Genomic DNA, 13227 nt, shown 5'->3' with positions numbered 1-13227 from the left:
CCTTTACTCCAAGGCCATAAATCAGCTTCGAAGACTCTTTTGGAAAACTTAACTTTTGGCGTTCTCTTTGTATGCTCAAATGTAGATTTCAGTTAAAAATGAATTCTTCCAATTTCATGTAACTATTCTAATAGTGTCGTTTGAGAATGGCAAGTTTTCTTTTTTAACTATACATTGGCTTAGCAGCTAGAACAGTTAATGAAATAATTAGAACAAATATGTTATTTAGCCCGAGGTTTAATGTTTTGCAAAGTTTCATTATGTAATGATGTAAACAAAATGTGCTGTGTAAAATAGGTGAAAATTTTAGTGTCCTAATTGAAGTCGCTTCCAGAGCAGAAGCTTGAAAATATAATAGTAGAAACAATGTTTATATGCGTTTAGTTGTCGTAAACTGGTAACTTGTAGCCGAAACATTTTTTTATAGAGCTTTTACGAGCCACTCCGCCACTCGTATATGCATTTTTTCATTATTATCGAGTATGCAGTTCGTTAGCAACTATTAGTTGGTCTATTGTATGGTTACGCCTTCATTTAAGCTAATTTGTTAATTGTTAATCAAATATGTAATATTTACAGTTTTTTGTCCTGTTTGGTATTGTAAAAGAAGAGGGTTGTGATATTAGCTTTTTCAAGACTCACTTGATGATAAAAAACTACAAACTTATTGCTTGAAAGCTCATTCAAAGAAGATCATCATTTTTTCAAAGTATTTATTTTTATTTAGGTGTAAATCATATAGATTTTTTTGTATTTTTAAATGTCACTCAGCTGGTGGTACTTAATATGCATTGAATTCAATTCATTACCGTGATGTATTTCGAGTGTGCCACTCGTACAGGACAAATAACTCTTTGTAGAGATATTTACAAACCATCAGTGCCATCTCCCATTTCTTTTCAGTACGCTCTTTTTCTGGACTCATGTGTCAACATTTTAACTCATAATTAAACTAAACATATTTTTAAACTTTGTGGAACGACATTTTTAAAGAATATACACTTTAGACTTACGCGTTTGCCAAATTTTTGCCAAAAGTACGACAGAGCTGCAAAAAATAATTTGTAAAAGGATATGTATTCTGCAGCAAGACCATGAGCCTGTTTATTATATTTGTAAGAAAAAGTTGGAAGATATTTGTCACCAATTTTTGCTTATTTGGTAATCAAGGTAATGAGTTCTTACAATAACGGGAGGCAAAGTTGATTCTCAAAAGTCTATCTGGCAGCTTCAAAAAAATTGGTCTGTCGATCAATAATTTTGAATTTACTAGATATCGAATGTCGTATATGATATCACTTCCAGCAAGCTAAAGATCTTGTCATATATGACATGACTTTTACTTTGTTAAGTTGCTAAGGATTTGGCAGCTAGCAAGCTGCTAAGGTAGCTTGCTAAAGATTTAACCTGTTAAGCTAAGGCAAATCCTTTGTAAGACAAAGGTTTATGAGCTAAGAATCTTTGAAACAAGTCTATAAAGTTTAACATTTTTAAATGCCAGGTGGTAAAACTCTAACAAGCCCTTGGTTATGTCATACATGACATGATCCTTAGCAAGTCACAAGTTTATTAGCTAATGATCCTTGAAACGAGTCTCAAAGCTTCACAGTTTTTAAATGGCAGGTGGTAGAGCTTTAACCAACTTTATCTTCAAAATGGGTTTTCATTTGGTACAAGGTCGAATTGGAATAGCGACAATGTAACACCGAACATTGGCCTTTTTGTTAGTGTTGCCATGAGACTGACAGGCACTGTTTGTATAAGCATTGATCAAGGTCTATAGATTTGCTTCCTTATTATTCTGTCTATTTGCTGTTCAACGGACCGTGCGCCCTCCATTGCGCTCGAGTCAGCACAAAACAGCTGTAGCGTAATTTTGTAACATTTATTGACGGACGTTATAACATTTATAATAGCAAACAGTAGCTTAATAAACTTATCTGAAGAATTGTTTAAAAGTGGAATAGTGTAAGTTTAAAATCATAAACAATCAAAGTTTATGTGGAGGTATTGCTGCGCAAATACAAAAATGGAACTTATGAAATTTCTAGGCAAGAAATTGATTGTTTGAAATTGATTGTTGAAACGAGTCTCAAAGCTTTACAGTTTTTAAATGGCAAGTGGTAGGGCTTTAATAAACTGTATTTTAAGACTAGATTTTCATTTGGTACAAGGACAAATTAGAATAGCGGAAATGTAAAACCGAACACTGACCAATAACCATACTAAAAGACGTAATCTTAGAGGATCACTGCCATTTTAGTTTATACCTGAGAATATTCACACTTTCTAAGCTACTCACTAATCTATTCACAAATATTGATGGGAAACAGTACGTTTTGTAGCAGAATATTGAACTACATCGATCATTGTAAGAGCACTTCAATTACTATAGCTTCAAACTAATATAACACATTCTGAAAGTTATAAATGAGTCGAGGCAACTCCCAAGAATGGCTATTAGGAAGATAACTACAAGTATTCATAACTCCTTATTTTTGCAGAACACTAGGTTTCTGCACTCACTTATTGTTACAATCCTTGTATGTGTGGTGGACGCCGGGCCATGACTTCGTAATTTGTGTAAATATATTTTTATATATTATATCTTGCATGCTGTGTTGTTCTTTTTATTATATTGTTATTAATTTGTCCATATACTATATCGCTATTATGTATTCGTTTATCGCTGTATTATAACCATGCCAACGGATTAGCGATTCTGTTTATTACTAATGTTATATGGTTTTAACTGAGTTTTGTTAGCCGGAACGGGTAAGTTTATTGTCTATAAAGGAGCGCGCTCACTCAGTTGCGCAAAGCAGATAGCCGTCCGCTCCTCAGCTAGTGGAATTTCCTTCTGCAATAAAAACTGAACGAAACTGGAATTGGAACCAAATCTGGCCAAGATAGCTGTATGGCTATCTCCCACATTCGTAAAGAAACCTGGTGTTTTAGAATAAGCAGGTTATTCAGCACTCCAGAGAAGGTTGATGACTGGCACTACGCCAACCACTCCCTCCCCCCACTCTGTAAGGCGTTCGACACTGCCAAAAAGGCTTAAGCACTCCAAGTCAGGTCGCGATCATCTATAACAGACCCCTAACTCGGAGAGACGCTCAAGTCATGTCTCAAAAGAGAGCGAGGAATGTAGACCGGGACATGGACCAACTAGGTGATGCCATTGGGCAACTTGTCAGATTAAGTCGGAACCCGGAACCGGTCTCCCAGTTCAAAACACCCAAGTATAATGGCGTCGAAGACCCAGAATACTTCTTTACCAGATTTAGGGAAATCGCAGCTGCAAATAGGTGGGCCGAGAAGGCCAGCACACTGCACCTCAGAAAGGCCCTAAATAAAAAGGCAGAGTCCTGCGAAAGGGCATTCGGGATGGCAGCCATCTTTAAAGCAATTCGAGCCCGATTTGGACTATCTCCCCGACAAGCCCGAGCAGAGTTGAGCAGTTTAAAAGAAGGAACCCAAACCTCCCTGCAGGAACACGCAATGGAAATTGAACGGCTAGTACACATAGCCTGCGCGGAACTGCCCAAACCGTTCACTAGCAACATGACAAAGGAGTATTTCTCAAACGTCCTAAACCACTCCACCCTACAGTGGCACCTCCTAGCGGTACTTTTGGAGACTCTCTCGAATGCAGTCCAGGCTAGAGGAGAAATTCTCCAGATCAAATCTGGAGAAAAACCGACTCTGGGCAAAGCCGTCTGAACTGTGGTAGAAAAAATAGAAGACTCAGAGGCCAATACAGGACATGGTGCAGTACGCAGTGTCAAACAGAACACCTTGAATGTACTGCTATCCACAGTAAAGCATCTGGCGGAACAGGTCATGCAGCTGAAAAACAAGAAAACGGAGTCTCCAGAAAGTAAGCCTGCTAGTTGTTGCAGATGTGGAGGCACCGGACATCTATGAAAGGAGTGCCCCAGTCAAAAGAAAAAGAAGTCGGGAAATGGAAGAAGGCCACAGCAGTAGCACCCACTACTAGCTGCAGTAAGGCCCCTGTAGAAACCAGGAAAAAACGAAGTACCGATTCAGCCAAAGCCTCACCCAGATGGACCTATCCGAGAAAATCAATCCAACCCAGAACTCCACCTCAAGCAACCCCCATAGCCACCCAAAACACATTCCAACCACTACACCTAGAAGATTCAGGCATAAGCTCCTCTGAAGTAAGCACTATGCCTTTTTCTCAGTTACCTTAGCGCTCTGTCCCGCAGATGACAGCCCTCCGCCATCTAAAGAGACTCGTCCAGGCACGTTCTCTACCTGCACAAATGGAGCAGCTTTAGGCAGCCCTCTTCGAGCACAGAGAACCTGCTCAAGCACATCTGCTGGGGCGCCCCCATTTTATCAGTTACTTCCTCCCGAGTAAAATCGAACGTTGAGCGGTGCACTTCCTGTTGGATACCAGATGCACCACTAACCTGCTGAGAAAACAGGTGTTCGACTGACTTCCACGGGGTATAAGAGAACACTTGGAGAAGAGTAACACACATGGCCTGCTCGTTGATGGGACCAAGTTACCCTTGTACGATGTAATCCGGCTCTCATTAAGGCTCCGCGAAGTGAAGACTGAAGAAGTCTTCATAGTCAGTCAGATTAGTGAAGACGCTATTCTTGGCATGCCCTTCTTTACGGCGCACCAATGCTCGATGGAGTTCGAATGACCCGTAGTGAAGGTGGATGAGAAGCCATTGGCTTGTACTGACCAAACAGGGAAGCTCCTCCAGAACAAAGTCCAGGTAATTAGGGACTTAGTGGTGCCTGCTAGGACAGAGGTTACAACCAGGTGTAGGCTGATCACACAAAATTTCTGTCCCCTCAGGATAATAGAAAGGTACTTTGAAGGCTCGCCTCTAGCTACAAGCCTGAACGAGTCCGGAGCAGATGGAAAGGTGTTGGTTAGGTGTCTCAACTTGAACCCCCAATCCTTGACCATCCATTCGGGAGCCACCGTAGGCACTTACACTAGTGTGAAAGTGCCTCCTCCCGTTGCCGGCACCCCTCTCCTCAAGGGAGGCCATGCCGTGCCGATCACCAGAGTCGAGGCTGAGCCACGGATCCCCCAGCATTTCCAGGAACTGTACCAGGCCGCAAGACCTTCATGCCAGAACGCAGAGCAGGCTAGGAAGCTGGCTACCCTACTGACCAAGTAAGGGGTCATTATTTAGCACTGAAAATGACAATATGGAGAGAACGTCGCTTGAGGAGCACTCCATACCCGTGAAAGGCGGGACCCGACCTATTCGTCAACCCTCTCATCGCCTAGGGCCTAAAAAGGAAGCGGAGGCCGAGAGACAGGTACAGGACCTGTTGCCCAGAGGGTTGATTGAGCCGGCTAGAAGAGCGTGGAGCTCGCCTATTGTATTAATGAAAAAGGATGGAAAATGGCAGTTCTGTTTGGATTACTGAAGGCTCAATGCGGTATCAGAACAAAACGCCTATTCTCTTTCCTAGATAGACAAAAGTCTGGATGCTTTAGCTAGAAGCCGACAATACTCTCGATGTAGTCAGCAGATACTGGCAGGTTTCGCTAGATAAAGATCCCAGGAAAAATCAGCCTTTATCACTCCCTCGGGATTGTGGAAATGGAGAGTCCTTCCTTTCAGACTGACTTCCACCCCAGCCACCTTTCAGCGATTGATGGAAAAAGTGTTGCATGGGCTCTATTGGCAGACGTTACTATTGTACTTGGATGATGTGATTGTTATCGCACCTGATTTTGAAACTCATCTTTAGCGGCTGGAGAAAGTGTTCCAGCAACTACGGCAAGCCAGATTCATGCTCAAACCAACAAAATGGGAACTGCTACAGTACCAAGTGCGGTACCTAGGCCACATAGTAAGTAGCGAAGGGGTTGCCACAGACCCAGCCAAAGTGGAAGTGGTTGAGCGGTGGCTGACCCTGCATGAAGTCCGAGAACTGCAAGGGCTCTTGGGTACTGTTGGGTACTACCAGCAGCGCATTCCAAGGTTTGCGACCATTGCGAAACCCATCCACCGACTGGTGGGGAAGGAAGGGCCATGGCGATGGACAGGCGAGGAGCAGACAGCATTTGACACCTTGCACCACAGCCTCACCACAGTGCCTATGCTGGGGTATTCAGATCTGGGAAATACCTATATTCTGGACACGGATGCCAGCGGGTGCAGAGTAGGAGCTGTGCTGTCACAGCAGCATCGCAACCAGGAACGAGTAATTGCTTACTATAGCAAAACACTCACTCCCTCGGAGCGAAATTACTGTGTGACACGTAGAGAGCTGTTGGCAGTAGTCAAAGCGGTAAAACACTTCCTCCTGTACTTATACGGACAGGAGTTTGGGCTTTGCACAAACCGTGCCTCCCTGCGATGGCACTGCCACAAGAGGGAGCCCTACCACCAGGTAGTGCGTTGGCTAGAGCTGCTTGTCAAGTTCAAATACAAGCTGAAACACTGTGCAGGATTAAAGCACGGCAACGCCGATGGCTTAAGCAGACAGACCTGCAAAGATTGTCGACAGTGTGCTTAGATAGAGTACTGCGATAGGGCCCAACTCGGCTGAAGTTAGACCAAGAAGACCAGGAGAAGGCTAAGGTGATCGGGAGAAACCATGCTCTGTCAGTGATCGCCAGGCTCGCGCGCGAGGCAACCGGTCAATGGGTGCGACCCCTTGTTTCCACTGAAACAGCAAAGGTCAACCTGGGATTGATCAAGGCCATCCTGAGATTCTCTGACATTGAGCGGGTGATGACCCGAGGCACTACTAATCACCACCAGGAACCACATAAAAGCTGGGCAAAAGTCACCAGAACTGCGCGCAAGGGGACCGGCCATACGAACCGGCACCCTGCCTCCATGGAGGCATGGGTCAGTTCGAGGTCAGTCGAAGCCACCCTAGGACCCGAGGCATCAGCAAATTAACCAGTTGGCTTGACTGCAGAGCAAGGGCAAGAGTGCCGTAGCCATAATGTACCAAGCACTTCGGAGCCACACCAAAGTGCCTACGGAACAGTTGGAGTTAGGGAGCCAAGAGCTCAGGGTTTTGCATCGCAGGAGGGAATCCCTGAGAATCAGGCAGGATGGTGTGCTGGAAGCCAAAGTGGCCCCTCATGGTCAAACCTGGTGGTGTGCTATGTGCCCCCAGCTCTGAAGGAGCCAGTTATCTGGCAGACACATGACAAAACCCACTCCGGAGTGGGGAGGATGGTAAGCCGCCTCCAGCTCACATGGTACTGGCCTGGAATGACAGCCGCTGTCCGCAGGTTAGTACGAAGCTGTGAGGTGGGCCAGGCCGCCAAGCACAGAGGGACTAAGCCTGCAGGAAGCCGGCAGCAGTTATATGCTGGCTGACCTTGGCAGGAGGTCGCCGTTGATCTGGTAGGCCCCTTCCCCACCACCCCGAGAGGCAATAAGTGAATCTTAGTGCTCTCGGACCACTTCACCCGATGGCAGGATTGCCATTCCGGAGGCCACGGCTCCAGTAGTGGCCAGTACTCTCGATAAAAAAGTGTTGTGCTACTTGGGGCTTCCAGAGCAAATCTATACAGACCAAGGCGCTCAATTTAAGAGCCAACTGATGGAGGAGCTCTGCCAGCTTTAGAAGGTGAGCAAGACATGGACTACTCCCTACCATTCCCAGGTGAATGAGGTCGTAGAGAAAAACAGTCAAGGCCTGGGCAACTCTTTGAGAGCCATGTTGTTGAAATGAGGCCAGGAGGAATGGGATGAGTTCTTGCCCCAGCTCATGCGAGCGTACCGAGGCATCCCCACCGTGACAGGCAAGACAGCCAACTTGATGATGTTCAGCAGGGAGTTGCGTCTGCCTGACGAGTTAGAATGTCACCCCCTTCCCACTGAGATGCAGTCTGCCAGCGACTATGGGTTGCAGAGGCAGCAGAGGCGGGAAGAAGCTCTTGAGGCCTTCTAAGAGGCGCAGCTGGAGACTACGCAGGCAAACCAAGAAAAGCCACCACTCTTCGCACCTGGGGAATGGGAGTGGTTAGTAAACAGGCGGCGGCGAAGGGAGGCACCGCTAAGCTACAAGCTAAGTTCATAGGCTCCTACTAAGTCATAACTGCCTGGCCCAACCACACTTATGTGATGGAAAGACAGGGTCAAACCTCGACTCAACACGAGTCCAGGTTAAAACCCTATCATGCTTGTCAAGGAAGCCCTGGCCATGCTCCGGCAATGCTTGAGCCTTGAAAAACGCTAAATATGAAAGGGGCCAGGAGGGCTCGGCCCTCACAAATAAACTGCCCACCACCTGATGAAGAATTAATGGAGTGTCCTTCTCAATATAGTCCAGTTGATAAGCTCGACAAAATAGGATAGGCAATTCCACAGGCCGAAATTGAAAACTTGCATGAGGGTTCGAATTCCAAACCTCCTGCAGCACATTCCGATATTGAAGTTAGAGAGGAAATAAACCTTTCCCCTCTAGAAAGCACCGGTGAGTTAGAAACGGACCTGGACTCCGAGCACCTAGCGATGTCTCCCCAGGCTGTGGAAACCCAATCCCTGCTACAAAAGATTTAAATCATCGTTCGTTCCATACTAAAAAAAAATGCTAGAGTGGTACGGTGATTGGGTTTATCAGACAACGAGAAGATACAAAAAACTAGCCATAGACCAGACGAACCGGAAGTGTACTCCAGACCGTCGGACCACTTTATTAGGACTGTCTCCAGCCAGTCACCATGTTCAGGCTATGCAGCAATAACTTCAGGAAGAAAAGAGACAGTTCAAAAAGGCAGCTCACGGTTTCAGAACCAGGATACGCCAGCTACTGACGACAAACTTTCGATTGATCAAGAAATTAGTCACTTTGAACACCGTGTTAAGTAGCTTGAGACATAAGCCCGACTGGTTGCTCTACCCTTTTTGTATTAGTTAGACACGGTCTCTAATAGAGGGGAGTGTGTGGTGGACGCCGGGCCATGACTCCGTAATTTGTGTAAATATATTTTATATATATTATATCTTGCATGCTGTGTTGTTCTTTTTATTATATCGTTGTTAATTTGTCCATATACTATATCGCTATTATGTATTCCTTTATCGCTGTATTATAACCATGCCGACGGATTGGCGATTCTGTTTATTACTAATGTTAGACGATTTTTACTCGGTTCCGTTAGCCGGAGCGCGCTTACTCAATTGGGCAGAGCAGATAGCCGTACACTACTCGGCTATTGGAAATTATTTCGGTTATAAAAAACTGAACGAAACTACACACATTCTCTTCTTTTCATGTAATAGTCTAGATCATGCCAAGTAAAGGCCAGCAAATTCCTTTACATATGTACTAGTTTTATCTGTATGACTAGTAACTGAAACTATCGTAAAACTAATTTTATTTGTGTAGTGTGAAGGTCATCTCCAAGGATACTAGCATTATGCATGAGCTGTACCAACTCATGAGGTGCCGACCATAAGTTGCATTATCATCTTTCTTTTTTGAGACAATGGCTGACAAAAGCTTTTAAACTTTTAAATTTTATCAATAGAGAAGGGGATGCTGTGCTTATAAACTGAAATAAAGACTCGACACTACAACTAAAGCATATTACAAAAAGTAAATAGTCAAGTTGAGCTCAAACCATTTTAATTTTCACTAACATAGATAATTCTACTATAAATCTTTTTAGGCATTTGAATTTCAAAAGCTAATTTTGTATACTTTTGGAGGTGCGAGAAATGTAAACTCAAATTGTTGATGCGACTATACCAGTACAATCAGAGCTCTTTAAATGCAGTTGCTATCAAAAATAGGTGAAACTGTGTTTATTTATACAGCTATACAACTTGCATACTTTTACTTGTGATGAATGCCTAATAAAGTTATTCAGAGTTGTTGGTGGTCAACCCTAGTTATATCATCATTCATACCAGTGTGTATTTATGTTTTAGATGTGGCATTTGTTGCAAGCAGTACGGCATCAGAACAGGTAATAAAAGCTGTCAATAACCAGACAGACACTTACACAATGAAATTCTCAACAGAATCTGTGATTACTGATTCATTACCTTCATTGATGGCAACCGATGACAATAGCAAATCCTCTGAAACCCATACAGCTACATCAAAACTGGATGGGCCATTCAACTTGGTTACTTTAACCAGTGATTCTACTGAGGAAAGGACAGAGACATCTTCGACTATCGAACCTGATGATTATACGACACAATCTTTTCCAGCCGAGTCAATGATGGATGATGTTTTCAATTCATATTCTTTGTCCAGTGAGTCGATTAAGGAAATGACAAAAACATCTTCAACTATCGAGCCTGATGATTATACGACACAATCTTCTACAACCGATTCAATGGTGGATGATGTTTCCAATTCATATTCTTTGTCTAGTGAGTCTATTGAGGAAAGGACAGAGACGTCTTCAACTATCGAACCTGATGATTATATGACACAATCTTCTACAACCGAATCAATGGTGGATGATGTTTCCAATTCATATTCTTTGTCTAGTGAGTCTATTGAGGAAAGGACAGAGACGTCTTCAACTATCGAACCTGATGATTATACGACACAATCTTTTACAGCCGAATCAATGATGGATGGTGTTTCCAATTCATATTCTTTGTCCAGTGAGTCGATTAAGGAAATGACAAAGACATCTTCGACTATCGAACCTGATGATTATACGACACAATCTTCTACAACCAAGTCAATGGTGGATGATGGTTCCAATTCATATTCTTTGTCTAGTGAGTCTATTGAGGAAATGACAGATACGTCTTCAACTATCGAACCTGATGATTATACGACACAATCTTTTACAGCCGAGTCAATGATGGATGGTGTTTCCAATTCATTTTCTTTGTCTAGTGAGTCAATTAAGGAAATGACAAAGACATCTTCGACTATCGAACCTGATGATTATATGACACAATCTTCTACAACCAAGTCAATGGTAGATGATGTTTCCAATTCATATTCTTTGTCTAGTGAGTCTACTGAGGAAAGGACAGAGACGTCTTCAACTATCGAACCTGATGATTATACGACACAATCTTTTACAGCCGAGTCAATGATGGATGGTGTTTCCAATTCATATTCTTTGTCCAGTGAGTCGATTAAGGAAATGACAAAAACATCTTCGACTATCGAACCTGATGATTATACGACACAATCTTCTACAACCAAGTCAATGGTAGATGATGTTTCCAATTCATATTCTTTGTCTAGTGAGTCTATTGGGGAAAGGACAGAGACGTCTTCAACTATCGAACCTGATGATTATACGACACAATCTTCTACAACCAAGTCAATGGTGGATGATGGTTCCAATTCCTATTCTTTGTCTAGTGAGTCTATTGAGGAAATGACAAAAACATCTTCGACTATCGAACCTGATGATTATACGACACAATCTTTTACAGCCGAATCAATGATGGATGGTGTTTCCAATTCATATTCTTTGTCCAGTGAGTCAATTAAGGAAATGACAAAGACATCTTCGACTATCGAACCTGATGATTATACGACACAATCTTCTACAACCAAGTCAATGGTGGATGATGGTTCCAATTCCTATTCTTTGTCTAGTGAGTCTATTGAGGAAATGACAAAAACATCTTCGACTATCGAACCTGATGATTATACGACACAATCTTTTACAGCCGAGTCAATGATAGATGATGTTTCCAGTTCATATTCTTTGTCCAGTGAGTCTATTGAGGAAATGACAAAGACATCTTCGACTATCGAACCTGATGATTATACGACACAATCTTCTACATTCAAGTCAATGGTGGATGATGTTTCCAATTCATATTCTTTGTCTAGTGAGTCTATTGAGGAAAGGACAGAGACATCTTCAACTATCGAACCTGATGATTATATGACACAATCTTCTACAACCGAGTCAATGGTGGATGATGTTTCCAATTCATTGTCTATGTCTAGTGAGTCTATTGAGGAAAGGACAGAGACATCTTCGACTATCGAACCTGATGATTATACGACACAATCTTTTACAGCCGAGTCAATGATGGATGGTGTTTCCAATTCATATTCTTTGTCCAGTGAGTCAATTAAGGAAATGACAAAGACATCTCCGACTGTCGAACCTGATGATTATACGACACAATCTTCTACAACCAAGTCAATGGTAGATGATGTTTCCAATTCATATTCTTTGTCTAGTGAGTCTATTGAGGAAAGGACAGAGACGTCTTCAACTATCGAACCTGATGATTATACGACAGAGTCTACTACAACCCAGTCAAAGATGAATGATGTTTCCAATTCATTTTCTTTGTCTAGTGAGTCGATTAAGGAAATGACAAAGACATCTTTGACTATCGAACCTGATGATTATACGACACAATCTTCTACAACCGAGTCAATGGTGGATGATGTTTCCAATTCATATTCTTTGTCTAGTGAGTCTATTGAGGATAGGACAGAGACATCTTCGACTATCGAACCTGATGATTATACGACACAATCTTCTACAACCAAGTCAATGGTGGATGATGTTTCCAATTCATTGTCTTTGTCTAGTGAGTCTATTGAGGAAAGGACAGAGACATCTTCGACTATCGAACCTGATGATTATACGACACAATCTTTTACAGCCGAGTCAATGATAGATGATTTTTCCAGTTCATATTCTTTGTCCAGTGAGTTTATTGAGGAAAGGACAGAGACATCTTTGACTATCAAACCTGATGATTATACGACACAATCTTTTACAGCCGAGTCAATGATAGATGATTTCTCCAGTTCATATTCTTTGTCCAGTGAGTCTATTGAGGAAAGGACAAAGACATCTTCGACTATCGAGCCTGATGATTTTTATCCGACACAATCTTCTACAACCAAGTCCAAGGTGGATGATGTTTCCAATTCATATTCATTATCCAGTGAGCCTATTGAGGAAAAGACAGAGACATCTTCGACTATCGAACCTGATGATTTTTATCCGACACAATCTTCTACAACCAAGTCAATGGTGGATGATGTTTCCAATTCATATTCATTATCCAGTGAGCCTATTGAGGAAAAGACGAAAACATCTTCGACTATCGAACCTTTGGATCAACATACCACCCAATCTGTAGATGATACAACCACTGATGAAGTAGTTCAGACTACCACCCTGCAGAGTACTACTAGTGAAGGTGAGTAGAGTCTGTTATTTCTCATTATGAAAGTTTTAGCTAGTCTTCTGATTGCCACTTAGGTTAGTCACAGTATATTTCT

The 13227-nt window shown here is 42.6% G+C and overlaps 2 protein-coding genes across 2 annotated transcripts in view; one reads left to right on the top strand and one right to left on the bottom strand.

Moving 5' to 3' along the window:
* Positions 1–13227, bottom strand: part of LOC137397436 (small ribosomal subunit protein uS5-like) — a 476780-nt gene that overhangs the window by 439805 nt on the left and 23748 nt on the right. The gene's annotated exons all lie outside the window — the stretch shown is intronic.
* LOC137385436 (serine-rich adhesin for platelets-like) overlaps positions 7989–13227 on the top strand; it is a 59020-nt gene continuing 53781 nt past the window's right edge. Inside the window, exons 1-3 of the mRNA XM_068071890.1 lie at positions 7989–7997; positions 8346–8451; positions 9912–13145. Coding sequence (XP_067927991.1) covers positions 7989–7997; positions 8346–8451; positions 9912–13145 — 3349 coding nt within the window. The remainder of the gene's footprint in view (positions 7998–8345; positions 8452–9911; positions 13146–13227) is intronic.

The sequence above is a fragment of the Watersipora subatra genome, chromosome 1 (assembly GCF_963576615.1).
Source record: "Watersipora subatra chromosome 1, tzWatSuba1.1, whole genome shotgun sequence".
Taxonomy (NCBI): Eukaryota; Metazoa; Bryozoa; class Gymnolaemata; order Cheilostomatida; family Watersiporidae; genus Watersipora; species Watersipora subatra.
This window is presented reverse-complemented; position numbering and strand designations above follow the sequence as displayed.